The following is a 19,105-nucleotide window of genomic DNA, read 5'->3' on the forward strand; positions in this document are numbered from 1 at the left end:
GTGTATTTTCCCCAGGGCAGGTGTATGTCCCCCACCCCCAGTATTATGTCCCCATCACATATTTCTGGTCCGGCTGCATCATTCTCCCCATAAGTCTCTGTATCTTACCCAAACAAACATGACGAGGCAGTGGCTCCATCAGCCCGGACCTCATGTCCCCCCATTCGACCCTTCCCCTTCCTCATCTATTCCTCTGACCCTGCATGGTTCATCACCCCATGTGCTTTCGTTACCACACTGTATATACAGTGGATGAAAAGTCTACACGTCCCTGATGACGAGGCCTTTTCTTCAAACGAGAAATCAACTAGGTCCGGATAATTGTTACCAAACCCTCCATCATGTCGGTCAAAAGCTGGAAACGTGTTCAGTCTGATGAGACCGAGGGAAAAACATTGTAGCCGCTATTCCACAAGGCACAAATCATCATCCCCACAGTCAGGCATGGTGGGGGCAGCATTGTTCTCTGGAGCTGAGATTTTGTCAAGGGGGAGGGGATTATGGACAGTTCCAAATATGAGACAATTTTACATCAGAACCTTCCAGCCGCTGCTAAAATGCTGAAAATGAGGAGGAATTTCACCTTTCAGCGACGACTCTTCCAAAAGAACAGCTTCTCCAGAAGATGGAGGTTCTGGAGCGGCCAAGCCCAGTTCTGAACCAAGGGGATAATCTGAAGAGGGCGCTGTACAAAGGAGATGCCCCGGCAATCTGTGGTGACCTGAAGAGGGCGCTGTACACAGGAGATGCCCCCACAATCTGTGGTGACCTGAAGAGGACCCTGTACACAGGAGATGTCCCCGCCATCTGTGGTGACCTGAAGAGGGCGCTGTACACAGGAGATGTCCCCGCAATCTGTGGTGACCTGAAGAGGGCGCTGTACACAGAAGATGTCCCCGCAATCTGTGGTGACCTGAAGAGGGCGCTGTACACAGGAGATGTCCCCGCAATCTGTGGTGACCTGAAGAGGGCGCTGTACACAGGAGATGTCCCCGCAATCTGTGGTGACCTGAAGAGGGTGCTGTACACAGGAGATGCCCCCGCAATCTGTGGTGACCTGAAGAGGACGCTGTACACAGGAGATGTCCCGCAATCTGTGGTGACCTGAAGAGGGCGCTGTACACAGGAGATGTCCCCACAATCTGTGGTGACCTGAAGAGGGCGCTGTACACAGGAGATTCCCCCGCAATCTGTGGTGACCTGAAGAGGGCGCTGTGCACAGGAGATGTCCCCGCAATCTGTGGTGACCTGAAGAGGGCGCTGTACACAGGAGATGCCCCCGCAATCTGTGGTGACCTGAAGAGGGCGCTGTACACAGGAGATGTCCCCGCAATCTGTGGTGACCTGAAGAGGGCGCTGTACACAGGAGATGCCCCCACAATCTGTGGTGACCTGAAGAGGACGCCGTACACAGGAGATGTCCCCGCAATCTGTGGTGACCTGAAGAGGGTGCTGTACACAGGAGATGTCCCCACAATCTGTGGTGACCTGAAGAGGACGCTGTACACAGGAGATGTCCCCGCAATCTGTGGTGACCTGAAGAGGACGCTGTACACAGGAGATGTCCCGCAATCTGTGGTGACCTGAAGAGGGCGCTGTACACAGGAGATGTCCCCACAATCTGTGGTGACCTGAAGAGGGCGCTGTACACAGGAGATGTCCCCGCAATCTGTGGTGACCTGAAGAGGGCTCTATACACAGGAGATGCCCCCGCAATCTGTGGTGACCTGAAGAGGGTGCTGTACACAGGAGATGCCCCCGCAATCTGTGGTGACCTGAAGAGGGTGCTGTACACAGGAGATGCCCCCGCAATCTGTGGTGACCTGAAGAGGGCGCTGTACACAGGAGATGTCCCCGCAATCTGTGGTGACCTGAAGAGGGCGCTGTACACAGGAGATGTCCCCGCAATCTGTGGTGACCTGAAGAGGGCGCTGTACACAGGAGATGCCCCCGCAATCTGTGGTGACCTGAAGAGGGCGCTGTACACAGGAGATGTCCCCGCAATCTGTGGTGACCTGAAGAGGACGCTGTACACAGGAGATGTCCCCGCAATCTGTGGTGACCTGAAGAGGGCGCTGTACACAGGAGATGTCCCCACAATCTGTGGTGACCTGAAGAGGGCGCTGTACACAGGAGATTCCCCCGCTATCTGTGGTGACCTGAAGAGGGCGCTGTACACAGGAGATGTCCCCGCAATCTGTGGTGACCTGAAGAGGGCGCTGTACACAGGAGATGTCCCCGCAATCTGTGGTGACCTGAAGAGGACGCTGTACACAGGAGATGTCCCCGCAATCTGTGGTGACCTGAAGAGGGCGCTGTACACAGAAGATGTCCCCGCCATCTGTGGTGACCTGAAGAGGTCGCTGTACACAGAAGATGTCCCCGCCATCTGTGGTGACCTGAAGAGGTCGCTGTACACAGGAGATGTCCCCGCAATCTGTGGTGACCTGAAGAGGGCGCTGTACACAGGAGATGTCCCCACAATCTGTGGTGACCTGAAGAGGGCGCCGTACACAGGAGATGTCCCCGCTATCTATGGTGACCTGAAGAGGGCGCTGTACACAGGAGATGTCCCCACAATCTGTGATGACCTGAAGAGGGCGCTGTACACAGGAGATGTCCCCACAATCTGTGGTGACCTGAAGAGGGCGCCGTACACAGGAGATGTCCCCGCTATCTATGGTGACCTGAAGAGGGCGCTGTACACAGGAGATGTCCCCACAATCTGTGGTGACCTGAAGAGGACGCTGTACACAGGAGATGTCCCCGCTATCTATGGTGACCTGAAGAGGGCGCTGTACACAGGAGCTGTCCCCGCAATCTGTGGTGACCTGAAGAGGGCGCTGTACACAGGAGATGTCCCCGCAATCTGTGGTGTCCTGAAGAGGGCGCTGTACACAGGAGATGTCCCCGCAATCTGTGGTGACCTAAAGAGGGCGCTGTACACAGGAGATGTCCCCGCAATCTGTGGTGACCTGAAGAGGACGCTGTACACAGGAGATGCCCCGCAATCTGTGGTGTCCTGAAGAGGGCGCTGTACACAGGAGATGTCCCCGCAATCTGTGGTGACCTGAAGAGGACGCTGTACACAGGAGATGCCCCCGCAATCTGTGGTGACCTGAAGAGGACGCTGTACACAGGAGAGGCCCCCGCAATCTGTGGTGACCTGAAGAGGACGCTGTACACAGGAGATGTCCCCGCAATCTGTGGTGACCTGAAGAGGGCGCTGTACACAGGAGATGTCCCCGCAATCTGTGGTGACCTGAAGAGGGCGCTGTACACAGGAGATGTCCCCGCAATCTGTGGTGACCTGAAGAGGGCGCTGTACACAGGAGATGTCCCCGCAATCTATGGTGACCTGAAGAGGGCGCTGTACACAGGAGATGTCCCCGCAATCTGTGGTGACCTGAAGAGGGCGCCGTACACAGGAGATGCCCCCGCAATCTGTGGTGACCTGAAGAGGACGCCGTACACAGGAGATGTCCCCGCAATCTGTGGTGACCTGAAGAGGGCGCTGTACACAGGAGATGTCCCCGCAATCTGTGGTGACCTGAAGAGGGCGCTGTACACAGGAGATGTCCCCGCAATCTGTGGTGACCTGAAGAGGACACCGTACACAGGAGATGTCCCCGCAGATGTGGAGCTGCTGCACAAAGGAGCCGGGAAAGATCATCAATCCTAGATGTGCCGCACTGATAGATTCCGACCCAAAAAGACTGAACGCTGCCAGAAATTCAAAGGGACTGCGGCAAAGTATTAGTGGAAGGGTGTGCAGATTTATGCCACCACGTGATTTTACTTTCTGGGTAAGATTATGTACATGAAAAAAAAACAAGCACACACCCAGTGGCATGTAGACTATCTATCCAAGGTGTGTGTCTAGTTCCATATCATGCCGTGGGTTTCCTCCTTATTGTGCACATAGTAGATCAGTCTGAAGGCAGCAAAACCAATAAGGAAAGAAGGGACAGACATGGAAACGAGGAGTAAAGAATCACGTGTGACACGATCCAGAAGGTTTAACCCCTCAGAGTCCTCATGTGCCCCATTACTGGTGGCGGCCCTACACCCCTCAGCTTCCCTCCGCAGCTCCAGCTTCTCGGTCAGTTCAGGTGCGGAGCGCTTGTCGGTCGCTTTGCTTTTCCGCCCACCTCATCCCAGACATCTCCATTGCTTGAGGTCAGTGAATGAGGGGCTGTTTCCTCTGACGCAGTCCCCACCCCTCTTACATCGATCTTATTTACCCTGGACATGTTTTATGGTCGTTGTCCTGTTACACAGATGATGATCCCAGCATGCGCAGACCAGATGGGATTGTGGTGGCTGCAGAACGCTGTGGGAGCCATGCTGGGAATAAATCTCCCCCAGAGTCACCAGCAGAGCTCCGACCCTCACAACTCCCCCCATGCTTCACGGTGGGCACGACACATGTACAGACCAACCGCTCACCCCTGCTGCATCTCACAGTGACATGGCGTAGAATGTAAGTCCGCAAGGACAGGGTCCTCTCCCCTCTGTACCAGTCTGTCATTGTAAATTTGTTTACGGTAAACGGTATCTATAACCCTGTATGTAACCCCTTTCTCATGTACAGCACCATGGAATCAATGGTGCTATATAAATAAATAATAATAATGGCGGCTGGTCGCAGACGCCTCAGAGCACAGCACACATCTTAACTCTGGTCTTGCTGATCAGTCCATAGAAGTCTATACTGGTTTGCCGTTCTGGCTACCTAATGTCTGTGCATCATTTCAAACGGCTGTTATCTGATGCTAGTAACTCTGATGAACTTATCCTCTGCAGCAGAGGTCGTTTGTGGTCTTTCACTGCCTGGTGCAGTCCTCATCAGAGCCAGTTTCCTCATAGTGATTGATGGATTTCCTGACTGCACTTGAGGACAACTTCAAGGTTCTAGCAGTTTTCCAGATCAACAACTGTCATGTTTTGCAGTAATGATGGACTGTGGCTTATCTTAGTTGATATCTTCTTGTCATATTATGGATTAGAGCAGTTGTGGAATCGGCTCAGCGCTGTATGGAGCTGTGCACCGACACTGATAGACGGACACTTATCTCTGGACAAGGTGACCCAATCATTGGAGCCATTCCAGGTGACGACCTGATAGAAGTCATCGTGGTGTAAAGCAATCATCAGTGTAATGGGGGCGCATGAGATGTCTGAGGGGTGACACAATCTGCGTTGTGTCTCATGTTTTGTAGTGAAAATATGTATTTGTAGGCGATGTATGACCGGCAGTAAATCAGCATCTGTTCTTAGGCTGCAGCTCATCACAAAGGTCATAACCTTGAGCAAAGGTAGCTTTCCTGGTCTCCGGGTCTTAGACCCCAGGGGGCCTTCCTGAGAACACACAGAATTGGAATCATTTCACACCTCTGATGCCTTTGACATTACACTCCAAATGGGACCTAGTGCAGCCTGACAATTTCTATTTACTATGGGAAAGAAAAGCCAAGACAAGAACCTTTAGAAAAATACTGTATTCATTGGCAAAGTAGCCACGGTCCAGTCACAAACCAGGAATTAGAATATTAACATGAGGCTGGTCCAGAAATCTGATCTCCAGGCTGAACCTAGAAATTGGACAATATACAAAGAAAGTTGTTCACAGACTGAGGGCAGCCAAGCTGATGTGATCCAGTCCATATTCCCCCCTCTCAGGGAACAGAACCATCGGCCTGAATCTACATAGTGCACAATACAATAACCGAGAATGCCGCTGCATGCCACGTGATGGGGAAGGTCTGACTTCTACACTACATGATCACACTTGTTGGGACCTGTAGTTCCCTCATGTCACAGTTTGGATAGCTGGATCACACGAGGTGTGTTCATTAATTCTCTTTATCACAGGAGCTGACACTTCACATGTGTAATGATATCAGTCTCTGTAGGTTTTATGCCATTTTGCAGCTCGGTACTGATACCGGTCCTGATGTTACAGGTGCTGGTGGTGTGAGATAATAGTCCCAGTGAATACAGAGCAGTCATCAAATTCCTTTACTGGAAGGCAGCACACCAAAGGAGTCATCGATGAGATGAAAGAGGTTTATGGTGATGATTCCCATCATATGATGTAGTCAAGAACCGGCATTAATTCACATGTGGTCGGACTCCGGTGCAAACACTCCAATTCCAGTGCGACCCCTCTCTGCTATTGATGTGTGAGGGTGATCTCAAAGTGAGATCTATATGATTGTTTGTACCTGACCAAATATAAGTGAGTGCGCGCTTAGAGGCAAAGAATGTGTCAGATACACAGAGACAGATACACACGTTCTCTCTCAGCCAAAGATGGTGCACAACTGAACTTTATTTTCAGAACAAAGGAAGATACTACAAGCAGCAAATGGGGGAGGTCGCACAACTTCTGAACAGTTAGTCACTTTGTAATTGGTTCAGGTCCAACTTCATTTCCAAATCTGCATTCTAAAGATTCCTTCCAGGACAGTTCCAAGGACACAATCGCCATCTTGCTACACCATATCTGAACTGACTTATAGAAGGTTTAATAATTGATTTCATTAGCCATTCCCTCCTCACAGATGAACACACCATCCAGCAAGTGGAGGTCGTCATTATGGAAATTCACTGCGTAACCATTCGCCACCTAGCCCAAAACGTCAAGATTAGTGTGGGGTCCATGCAAAAAATCCTCCAAGACCATCTTCACCTGCATAAGGTATCTGCTCGCTGGGTTCCCCGGCTGCTCACACGTTTCCAGAAGCAGGAACGAGTCGGATGCTCTCAGGCTCGATTGACGATGGAGACCAGGAGGAGACAACAGACCGATCACACAGGATGAAAGCCGGGTCCATCACTATGATCCTGAGACTAAAGTCCAGTCCATGCAATGGAAGCATCAAGGCTCACCGCCTCCAAAGAAAGTATGTGCCCAACACTCGGCAGGCAAGGTCACGCTCACAGTATTTTGGGACCAGAATGGAGTAGTACTGATGCATTTCCTAGCAAAGGGTACTACGATCACTGGGGCATACTGTGCTTCACTGCACCAGAAATTGGGGGAGGCCAGCAGAGCCAAGAGACGTGGCATGCTCCCCAAAGACAATGCACCAGTTCACAACTCACTGGTTGCCTGAATGACAGCATGCTCCGGTGGCTGTGACATTCTACCGCGTCCCCTTATTCCCCCGACCTCGCACCATCAGACTTCCACCTCTTTCCAACAATGAAGTTATTTGTGAAGGGAAGCATTTTCTAAATGATGAGACTCAGATTTCCAGCGTCACAGCGTGGCTTTTGGAGCAACCTGTCGACTTGTACAAGTGAGTGTCCCCAGGTGGCTCCTATGTAGAGAAGGACTAATAACTGTGCCAAGTGTCACCGCTCTCCGTGCACAGGACGTGGGGCAGCGGGGTCTTTACTGAACGCCCCTCGTATATATCGCTTATTAGTGCTTGGATCACATCCCTTTGTGCTGCCGCTCATCACTGGTCTCGTGTATTCTGGAGATCCCCATCATCTCTTACTCATTCTGGACTGAGAGCGCCATCTTCAGGAGGGTGTTGAGGTAGCGGCCATGTGTGCGTCCCCGGAAAACTTGTCACTGAGTGGATGGTCCCGCTATGTGTCGGGGTTACAGGGATGGGCACTGATGTGTGCGGATCTACGGAGGCAGCACAGGGCGAAGAGGCACCTCGCACCCCGTCACCTCAGGTCCCGTGGTTCAGCTTTTCCTATATACTAGTAACTGACACTAGTAATTGACACTTAAGATAAATCCCCTTTTAATGATCCAGTTCTTTTTCTTGTTACCTGACACCCAAAACTCAGCAGATTCCAAACTGTGAACCCTGAAATGTCAGAGCAGCGCCCTCACATTGTTGGGGTGCGGGGAGTCCCATATTATGGGATCCGCAGCACAATCTATGGAGAGATACAGCCGAGTGCAGACCCTGGGACCCCATGTGTCTCGGTGCGTGGGGGTCTCTGTATGTCAGTTATCGCCACTCTGGACCAATATCAGCAGAGGCAGAAAGAGATGGCTCGGCCCTTACATGAGGGGCACCCGTACCCCACATTGGTGGCATTCACCCCATTACATACCATGTGTCTGTGGCGTTACACCCGGGCGGGCGTCATGGTGGCACTTACCCTACACAGCTGGCTGCTCTCAGGCTCCCCGTCCGTATCAATCAGCAATTCCTGCTCCTTACTCTCCTCAACCGGGAAGCAGGGGGCCGCACCATTTTCCAGGGGCTCGGGCAGGAGGCTCTTTGGTTCCAGCCAGTTTATCGTCACCCCTGAGGGAAAAGGAATTTTGCACTTAGAGTCGCTCATCATCCAGGCCGGGCAAAGTCCTACAGTGAGCGCCAGTCATGTGACATGGCGAGCGGAGTCTGAGCCCCGATAATCCGGGCAGTGTAGGAGAAGCCACTGCCTCTCACAGCAGCGGGATGTGATCTCCAGCTCCGCAGCTCGCACAGCACAATGCCCTCCCAGCAGGATTACCTGTCCAGATACTGAGAACCCGATACTGATGGGTAACGCGACACCACAGCCGAGCCACTCCATTGGAAACAGACTGGAAAGTTGTACGGCTGCAGAAGATGGACACCAGCCCAGCACTGATCAATGTCAAGGACACGGCCGGGCGCACCGAGAGACCGGGGGTGTACACGGCCAGGCACACCGAAGATGTACACGGCTGGGCGCACCGAGGGTGATGGTGTGTGCGCACTGGTCGGGGGGCAGGAGATAATAAAGTGGTTGTGTGGAGACACAGCATTGAATTAATTAACCAGACGTCTTTTTAACAAGCTAGGAAGAATAGACTTATCGATATGTTGACTTTTGAATGGAGGCGTTTCTCTCTGGTTGGTCAAGAAAACTAATGTTTGCTTGTGTAAGCCTGAAATATTGACTTCTAATTTGACAATTTGTGGTGACACATTGCGCTCTTATTCTGGATGACTAGTGATGTTTGCTGATATGTTGATTACACATTGCCCAGGCCAGCTAGTTTGTTGACTTTAAAAAACGCCTTGGTGAGAGTGAAACAGAAATTCAGCCAAGACATCCAAAAAACCAGAGACAGGACAGCAGCCGAGACATCATGGCACCATCATGAGGAACACAGATTTATCATTCTACAGGATGCTGTCTTGGGGAACTTCAGCCCCATCAGGAAGAATACAGATCTGCTCCATTAACCATCACAAATCCATTTGGAGAAAGCCAGGATTGGGACCCTCCGGCACCTGGCCTTGTATGGACTGTCGTCTCCCTATGCTTGTCATTACCTCCTCTCTCTGTGTATCACAGGTGGGGCAGTCAGCCTTGGGAGCTCTGACATAACAGCTGCCTTTATCCCGGCGAGTCAGCGGAAGGGTGAGACTGTACTGTGCACCATCTGGGGTTAATTGCTGGGATTGTTCTATGTGTTATCTGATTTGTGGCTCAATTATTTCCACACTGTTTTACCCTCACCCTGTGTTGTCTGAGTAGCATTATACCCGCAGTAAAAGGAGAGTGTGCATGCAGTGGAAAAATCCCTAGGCCACGCGATTTCGGCTAGCAGACCAGGACGCTCACCGACCCCCCATGTCTCCACAGGGTGCAATGGTCGGGGGGCAGAGATGACGCAGCTCACAATATCAGCGGTGCCAAGGTGAGTGTTTCGGAGAGTGTCACCCAGGGGCGGCGGTGACCTGTCCTCACCCTCGGCTTTGGTTACAGTCAGGCGGCTGCGAGCTCTCGGGATAAATTATTTACACGTCTCATTCTTATGTTTGAGGCCTAAGAGCCGCGGCCGCTCCCGTTAACAATTCATAGCGGGGCTCGCTGCAAATACCAGGAGGCCGCACACGGGGCGACGGGCACTGATGCCAGGACAGAGGGCACAGCATGGCAGTGATGACCGCTGCACATTATACCATTACACTATCTGACCACGACAGCCCGCCATGAAATAGATCGGCGGGCGTCACAACCTCCCATCCTGCCACAGTTTTGCCCATTTTGGAAGGTGGCATAAAAACGATAAAAATCAAAGCTTTTTTGTGTTGCGCAAAAATTTTGCAAATGTTTTAAATGATTTATGCCAAAGTTCTGGGTTTTCACTCTGATGAATCCGACCAGTGGTCTGTGAAGACGGCGGGCACTCACCAGGGTGCAGAATGCTCTTCTGCAGAGCCGTGTGCTGCTGGTACAACATGTGGAAACAGTCGTTTAGGCAGTTCATGGTTGCCATTGACGTGGCCTTCAGCATGAGCAGATCCTGGTCCAGAGCGCTGAAGTGACCGCTGGATGGAAGTCCTTCAATACTGCGAATTAACTCCCTCTGCTGACTCTCTGCCCGGGACATCATCTACGGAGACAGAAAGGGGGCGAACAAGTGTGTGGCCCCAGAGACATCGCATTACTTATCCTGTATTATCCTCCGGAGCTGCACTCACTATTCTGCTGGTGCAGTCACTGTGTACATACATTACTGATCCTGAGTTACATCCTGTATTATACTCCACAGCTGCACTCACTATTCTGCTGGCGCAGTCACTGTGTACATACATTACATTACTGATCCTGAGTTACATCCTGTATTATACCCCAGAGCTGCACTCACTATTCTGCTGGTGCAGTCACTGTGTACATACATTACATTACTGATCCTGAGTTATATCCTGTATTATACTCCAGAGCTTCACTCCTGCACTCACTATTCTGCTGGTGCAGTCACTCTGTACATACATTACATTACTGATCCTGAGTTATATCCTGTATTATACTCCAGAGCTTCACTCCTGCACTCACTATTCTGCTGGTGCAGTCACTGTGTACATACATTACATTACTGATCCTGAGTTACCTCCTGTATTATACCCCAGAGCTGCACTCACTATTCTGCTGGTGCAGTCACTGTGTACATACATTACTGATCCTGAGTTACATCCTGTATTATACCCCAGAGCTGCACTCACTATTCTGCCGGTGCAGTCACTGTGTACATACATTACATTACTGATCCTGAGTTACATCCTGTATTATACCCCAGAGCTGCACTCACTATTCTGCTGGTGCAGTCACTGTGTACATACATTACATTACTGATCCTCCTGAGTTACATCCTGTATTATACTCCAGAGCTGCACTCACTATTCTGCTGGTGCAGTCACTGTGTACATACATTACATTACTGATCCTGAGTTACCTCCTGTATTATACTCCAGAGCTACACTCACTATTCTGCTGTTGCAGTCACTGTGTACATACATTACAATACTGATCCCGAGTTACATCCTATATTATACTCCAGAGCTGCACTCACTATTCTGCTGGTGCAGTAACTGTGTACATACATTACATTACTGATCCTGAGTTACATCCTGTATTATACCCCAGAGCTGCACTCACTATTCTGCTGGTGCAGTCACTGTGTACATACATTACATTACTGATCCTGAGTTACCTCCTGTATTATACCCCAGAGCTGCACTCTCTATTCTGCTGGTGCAGTCACTGTGTACATACATTACATTACTGATCCTGAGTTACATCCTGTATTATACCCCAGAGCTGCGCTCACTATTCTGCTGGTGCAGTCACTGTGTACATACATTACATTACTGATCCTGAGTTACATCCTGTATTATACCCCAGAGCTGCACTCACTATTCTGCTGGTGCAGTCACTGTGTACATACAGTACTGATCCTGAGTTACCTCCTGTATTATACGCCAGAGCTGCACTCACTATTCTGCTGGTGCAGTCACTGTGTACATACATTACTGATCCTGAGTTACATCCTGTATTATACCCCAGAGCTGCACTCACTATTCTGCTGGTGCAGTCACTGTGTACATACATTACATTACTGATCCTGAGTTACATCCTGTATTATACTCCAGAGCTGCACTCACTATTTTGCTGGTGCAGTCACTGTGTACATACATTACTGATCCTGAGTTACATCCTGTATTATACCCCAGAGCTGCACTCACTATTCTGCTGGTGCAGTCAGTGTGCACATACATTACTGATCCTGTACTTCAGAGCTGGAATCTCACAGCAGTCTCGGCATCTTATGAGGTGTCCTGTACAGCAGCCTCTTGTCTCACATGACAGGAGCTCATGCTTGCTGTTTCCATTAACCCCTAGCAGTGTGGTGTGTCAGACAGGACCCGGTGCTGCTCTTCGGATGGGGCGAGCTCTCGGGGTCACTCCTGGGTATTTCCGGTAACAGTGAGGCCTCTATAGGACGCAGCCGCCGGCACCTGCCGCACGCTTCTAGGTCAGTACGGGCAGTGTCAGGTTACGGCATCACTCAGCGCGGCCATCGGCCCATCACTTCTACATTACACATTTTCCGTGCACTTTGTAAAGTATCTGCTGAGGAGATACTGTGACCGCGCTCCGGCTATAGGAGGGGGACGCCAGGGGGGATTCATCACCGCCAAGACCCCTCTCCTGCTGCCATGAACCCCCATGAAGTCTTAAAGGGACAGCGCACCATACTTTTGGTTTTAACTAATCGTAGTCGTTTTTATAAGAAGCTTTGTATCATTTGCCTCCTCCGGCCTCTGTACCAACAGCTGCAGACTGAGTCACCTGAGAACCTGTCAGCGACCACGAGGGTCCGGTTCTCCTCTGGTGTCACACATTCTGAGGGTCCAGGAGGCCTGGTCACACCAGTGGATTTCTCGGTCCATTTGCCGACAGCAGTGGCCTCAGACTATGGCCTGACGTGTCTAGAACGTGGTGTGCTCAGGTCAGGAGAACCGCGGTCAGTCCGGGGACTGTGGTCTGTACACAGACCATGAAATGCGCTAGTGTGAACGCGGCCAGAGACACAGAGATAACCTAGAAGATCTCCCATAGGACTGCGCTCACTGACCGTTCTCAGTGTCCTCTTTCTGCAGACAACGAGCAGAAGGCTGTAAAGCCACGAGGTTTAGGAGACCAGATCTGAGAAAGGCGTCTGCATGGTCCTCACCGACGAATGACGTCCCACAGGTCAGACCACCGCTCCACACAGGTCAGACCACCGCTCCACACAGGTCAGACCACCGCTCCACACAGGTCAGACCACCGCTCCACACAGGTCAGACCACCGCTTCACACAGGTCAGACCACCGCTCCACACAGGTCAGACCACCGCTCCACACAGGTCAGACCACCGCTCCACACAGGTCAGACCACCGCTCCACACAGGTCAGACCACCGCTCCCCACAGGGACCCCCAGCCCACCCCATACCATCACTGTGGCTGCACACTCACCTCCCTCACTTCCCCCAGGTGGTCCGGCGGGAGCATCGCGGCTTTCCTGCTGGCTGGCACTGCGCGGTGGTGGCCAATGCTGAAGAACGATGACGCATTTTGGCTGGGCCGGCGCTGACATCCGGGGGAGCTGCCACTGCCCTGAGACGCCAGCGAGAAGCTGCGAGACTTCAGAGGAGGATTGTTCTGCAGAAGAGGGAAGATGGGGCGTGACCAGACGGGGCATGACCGGAGGGGGCGCACCCTGACCCCAAGTGTAACCAAGCCCCACACTGCCCCCAGATATGACCCCACCCCCACCTCACACTGCCCCCAGAAAGGTATGACCCCGCCCTGACCTCACACTGCCCCCAGGTATGACCCCGCCCTGACCTCATACTGCCCCCAAGTATGACCCTGCCCCCACGTACGACCCCACCTTGATCTCATACCGCCCCCACCTCACACTGCCCCCAGGTATGACCCCGCTCTGACCTTATACCGCCCTCCCCAGGTACGACCCCACCCCCAGGTATGACCCCGCCCTGACCTCATACCGCCCCCAGGTACGACCCCGCCCCGACCTCATACCGCCCCCAGGAACGACCCCGCCCCGACCTCATACCGCTCCCAGGTATGACCCCGCTCTGAACTCATACCGCCCTCCCCAGGCACGACCCCACCCCCAGGTATGACCCCGCCCCGACCTCATACCGCCCCCAGGTATGACCCCGCCCTGACCTCATACTGCCCCTAGGTATGACCCCGCCTCACCTTGCCGATGGCTTCGGTGTGGTGCTGGGTGCAGATCTGCAGGCGGCTCACCCAGTGCTGACGCTCTTTGGTGTCGGAGGCTGGCAGGACACAATGCACAGGAGGGTAAGGAGGACGCTCTGCAGGCACAGGCTCCGGCTATGCCCCCCACATTCACCCCTCACCTCTCAGCTTGTACAGCTCTCCACTAGCAGCATTGACGCTGAAGGTGTGCGAGTCTTCGTCACTGGGGGAGATGACGGCCCCCGCCAGCTGCACCGTCCCCCGCGGCTTCTGGCTTTTCGATTGCTCATTCACAAAGTATTCCAGCAGCCCGGCCTCATTGTTCAGGACAAAGAACCTGCAGACGGGAGAAGAGGAGCAACACCTTGAGGCGACGAGGACGGCGCCACCCACAGGCGGGACAGAGTCATTACAGGTGTCCTCACGGCCACCACCTACCTGAACTGCCAGCCGGTCACCAGGTTGGTGTACTTCATCAGGTAGCCGCAGATGTTCTCCATGTGGTCGCTGTGGGGAGAGCAGAGGACGAGTCACAGATATGACCCCCAACATTCCCCGACACCATGGACTAGGCCCAGCGACTAGCCCACCAGGGCCACTGCCTGCACCGAGCATTGGCCCCCTATAGCCATCGCCGCAATTCAGGGGTCATCATTCCTCCGGATAGACATCTGTGCTGCACAGGGGGCGCCGCGGCCAGTCCGCACCCACAGTCCCGTCACTGAACCCCCTGCTCATGACCCCTCAGTGATCAACTTGTCACCAGCCACTTTCTTGGTCAATGATGGGCCAACATTGGGGCAATAGCCCACCTGACTGTGAGGAGATGTATGGCAGTGCCCACCTCTACGACACGCGGAACTAATACTGGTCCTCCCCAGTGACCCACCGTACCCCTACAGACCCGTGGTCTCCATCCTGAGTCCTATAGGTGCTGTGTGGCCGGAGATCAGATCGTCACGACCTGTAGGACCCTCCGCTAACAGGGACGATCCCCCTCGTATTCCCGCAGTCATGGCCGCCGGATGCCTCAGTTCAGGACTTTGCGGAACGTCGCACTATTACTCCGCAGCTCCGGCCCTCGTGGACAATGAAACCTACAATTATATATTTCTGCGGCTGACAACAAACGTGCGACAATTTATAGGAAAGGGAGAGAAAAAGAGAAAGGAAAGTCGCTAAAAACAACAAACTACGCGGCCGGAATCCGCGCAGTGGTCTCCAACGTGCCACCGTTCTTATGAACCAACCTTGTCCTGCTGACAGCTGAGGGTCTGCCGCAATTGCATCCAGATAACAATGACCAGCAATTGTCAGCTCATGTAAGCCAAGCCCCCCATAACGTCACACAGACCCCCAACACTGTGGTGATGGGCAAGAGCACAAGGCGAGCAGACACAGGCAGACCCCTCACAGCCACAGGCGGACCCCTCACAGCCGCATGCTCTACCTGCCCCGATACACTGTAACAACCCTACATGTAAGCATCCCCGTATTCTCCGGTGACCCCGGCACTTCCCGAGCAGAAGTTTCCACCAAACGCCCAGAACATTCGGAGAATCCACATTCACTTCCCCTTCAGAGAAAGTCAAATATTAACCCTGCGTCGGCCTCGCTCCCAGGGTCACACAATGGACCTCCAGTCTGTAAACCACGGACAACAGCGACAAGTCACGCGACCATATTAAAGGTCATGTGACTGCGGCCCGGCATTCAGGAGCGTTACCTATGACTCTGCGGTGAGGAGCGCGGTGCGGGGTCACCTGTGAACGGGATGTGGACCGCTCAGAGCATCCACGCCGCGCCTATACATCGCTCAGAGCATCCACGCCGCGCCTATACATCGCTCAGAGCGTCCACGCCTCGCCTATACATCGCTCAGAGCGTCCACGCCTCGCCTATACAACGCTCAGTGTCCACGCCGCGCCTATATATCGCTCAGAGCGTCCACGCCTCGCCTATACAACGCTCAGAGTGTCCACGCCGCGCCTATACATCGCTCAGAGCGTCCACGCCGCACCTATACATCGCTCAGTGTCCACGCCACGCCTATACATTGCTCAGAGCGTCCACGCCGCGCCTATACATCGCTCAGAGCGTCCACGCCGCGCCTATACATCTCTCCGAGCGTCCACGCCGCACCTATACAACGCTCAGAGAGTACACGCCGCGCCTATACATCTCTCCGAGCGTCCACGCCGCACCTATACATCGCTCAGTGTCCACACCGCGCCTATACATCGCTCAGAGCGTCCATGCCGCGAAGCGCCTATACATCGCTCAGAGCGTCCACGCCGCGCCTATACATCGCTCAGAGCGTCCACGCCACGCCTATACATCGCTCCGAGTGTCCACGCCACGCCTATACATCGCTCCGAGCGTCCAAGCCGCGCCTATATATCGCTCCGAGCGTCCACGCCGCGCCTATACATCGCTCAGAGCGTCCACGCCACGCCTATACATCGCTCCGAGCGTCCAAGCCGCGCCTATACATCGCTCAGAGCGTCCACGCCACGCCTATACATCGCTCCGAGTGTCCACGCCGCGCTTATACATCGCTCCGAGCGTCCAAGCCGCGCCTATATATCGCTCCGAGCGTCCACGCCACGCCTATACATTGCTATGAGCGTCCACGCTGCGCCTATACATCGCTCCGAGCGTCCGCGCCTATTCATCACTCCGAGAGTCCATGCCGCGCCTATACATCACTCCGAGCGTCCACGCTGCGCTCACAACTGGAAGAAGGTGCGGGGCTGGGGCGGAGCGCTCATAACTGGCACAGCTGGACAGTTACGTCCTGGGCACTGATGCCGCCCCGGCACTCACCTGTACTGCCACACTTTACTGCTCACCCCCCGGGGCGGCGCTCGGTGGTTGTGGGGGCTCGGGGTCAGGTCCAGCTTGCCATCGCTATCAGGGACTCTCATGGGTGGAGGATCTCCCTGCATCCTGGAGCTGTCACTTGTCTCATGCGCAGTCTACGAGATGTCTGATGATAGAGAGCAGTCGCTGGCTCAGCTCCTGAATGTCTTGTGGTTGTCGGGACGTCTCTCTTTCGGGTTTGTCAGGACGTCTCTCGGTTGTCAGGACGTCTCTCTCGGGGTTGTCGGGACGTCTCTCTCTCTCTTGGGGTTGTTGGGACGTCTCTCTCGGTTGTCGGGACGTCTCTCTCCTGGTTGTCGGGTCGTTTCTCTCGGTTGTCGGGACGTCTCTCTCGGTGATCGGGACGTTTCTCGGTTGTCGGGACGTTTCTCCCTCGGTTGTCGGGACGTCTCTCTCTCTCTCTCGGTTGTCGGGACGTCTCTCTCTCTCCCGGTTGTCGGGACGTCTCTCTCTCTCCCGGTTGTCGGGACGTCTCTCTCTCTCCCGGTTGTCGGGACGTCTCTCTCTCTCCCGGTTGTCGGGACGTTTCTCTCTCTCCCGGTTGTCGGGACGTCTCTCTCTCTCCCGGTTGTCGGGACGTCTCTCTCTCTCCCGGTTGTCGGGACGTCTCTCTCTCTCCCGGTTGTCGGGACGTCTCTCTCTTGGTTGTCGGGACGTCTCTCTCTCTCCCGGTTGTCGGGACGTTTCTCTCGGTTGTCAGGACGTCTCTCTCTCTCAGTTGTCAGGACGTCACTCTCTCTCCCGGTTGTCGGGACGTTTCTCTCGGTTGTCAGGACGTCTCTCTCTCTCGGTTGTCAGGACGTCACTCTCTCTCCCGGTTGTCGGGACGTCTCTCTCTCGGTTGTCGGGACGTCTCTCTCTCGGTTGTCGGGACGTCTCTCTCTCGGTTGTCGGGACGTCTCTCTCTCGGTTGTCGGGACGTCTCTCTCTCGGTTGTCGGGACGTCTCTCTCTCTCGGTTGTCGGGACGTCTCTCTCCTGGTTGTCGGGACGTCTCTCTCTCGGTTGTCGGGACGTCACTCTCTCTCCCGGTTGTCGGGACGTTTCTCTTGGTTGTCAGGACGTCTCTCTCGGTTGTCGGGACGTCTCTCTCTCGGTTGTCGGGACGTCTCTCTCTCTCGGTTGTCGGGACGTCTCTCTCGGTTGTCGGGACGTCTCTCTCCCGGTTGTCGGGACGTCTCTCTCTCTCTCCCGGTTGTCGGGACGTCACTCTCTCTCTCGGTTGTCGGGACGTCACTCTCTCTCCTGGTTGTCAGGATGTCTCTCTCTCGGTTGTCGGGACGTCTCTCTCTCCTGGTTGTCAGGACGTCTGTCTCTCGGTTGTCGGGACGTCTCTCTCTCGGTTGTCGGGACGTCACTCTCTCTCCTGGTTGTCAGGACGTCTCTCTCTCAGTTGTCGGGACGTCACTCTCTCTCCTGGTTGTCAGGACGTCACTCTCTCTCTCGGTTGTCGGGACGTCTCTCTCGGTTGTCAGGACGTCTCTCTCGGTTGTCGGGACGTTTCTCTTTTGGTTGTCGAGAAGTCTCTCCGTACAGGGGCAGCAGTTTTCTATCTGGGTGGGGTCTGTAGATTACAGGGGCGGCAGCTGGTGCTCTATAGGAGGCTCCTGCGCGTTATACCGGGTGGCCGGGCTGTACAGAGGCCGAAGGACCGTATGTGGGGTCACATGACAGCTGGAGGCGGCTGTACTCGTCACTCAGGCCGCTAGGACGTACAGGCGGCTCCGCTCTCTCCGTCACCAGCTCCCGGCGCGGCTCCCCGATTTCTCCATGACGCCCCCGCACTCTTCCCTCTGCAGGGCGAGAAGCCTTCCGTCACTTCCGGGTTACTAACGACGTCCTCACGCACACTTCCGGGAGCGCCATATTGCTTCCTGGAAACTGCCTGAAAGGGGGCGGATCACGTGATCAGATCTTTGCCTCTGATTTGTGGACGTCGCTAGCCGGGGGCTTCATATAGAGGAGGCTCCGGTGCCCCGACCACACGGCGGACACTGCCGGCACCGGGCGGAGGTCTCTGCAGCTCCTCTCATGTTGCCTCCTGTCTTTCCCCAATATCTGGGGGCGTCCAGTTCTCGTGATGTCATCGTTGTTCCAGATTTCCGCCCTTTCTTCATGACGTCCTCACAGCGTCCATAGTGGATCTGATGCCTGGAGAGGTTTCTGTCCCTTCTGACAACTTTCCACAGTGAGATCCTTTGCTGTGTTG

General features: G+C 54.0%; 1 protein-coding gene across 3 annotated transcripts in view; it reads right to left on the minus strand.

Moving 5' to 3' along the window:
- OSBPL11 (oxysterol binding protein like 11) overlaps nucleotides 1-18,768 on the minus strand; it is a 39,370-nt gene extending 20,602 nt beyond the window's left edge. Inside the window, exons 1-9 of one of the 3 annotated variants that reach the window (XM_077273362.1) lie at nucleotides 18,354-18,768; nucleotides 17,704-18,134; nucleotides 16,841-17,531; nucleotides 14,453-14,521; nucleotides 14,176-14,351; nucleotides 14,012-14,091; nucleotides 13,259-13,444; nucleotides 10,150-10,351; nucleotides 8,137-8,285 (exon numbers count right to left, since the gene is read on the minus strand). In XM_077273362.1, the coding sequence (XP_077129477.1) occupies nucleotides 8,137-8,285; nucleotides 10,150-10,351; nucleotides 13,259-13,444; nucleotides 14,012-14,091; nucleotides 14,176-14,351; nucleotides 14,453-14,521; nucleotides 16,841-16,962 (984 nt within the window). In that variant the 5' untranslated portion in view covers nucleotides 16,963-17,531; nucleotides 17,704-18,134; nucleotides 18,354-18,768. Of the gene's footprint in view, nucleotides 1-8,136; nucleotides 8,286-10,149; nucleotides 10,352-13,258; nucleotides 13,445-14,011; nucleotides 14,092-14,175; nucleotides 14,352-14,452; nucleotides 14,522-16,840; nucleotides 18,135-18,353 lie in introns of all 3 variants that reach the window. The other 2 variants (XM_077273361.1, XM_077273360.1) reach the window with 2 other exon arrangements.
- Between the last annotated feature and the right edge of the window lie 337 nt (nucleotides 18,769-19,105).

This window comes from Ranitomeya variabilis, chromosome 7 (genome assembly GCF_051348905.1).
Source record: "Ranitomeya variabilis isolate aRanVar5 chromosome 7, aRanVar5.hap1, whole genome shotgun sequence".
NCBI classification, from domain to species: domain Eukaryota; kingdom Metazoa; phylum Chordata; class Amphibia; order Anura; family Dendrobatidae; genus Ranitomeya; species Ranitomeya variabilis.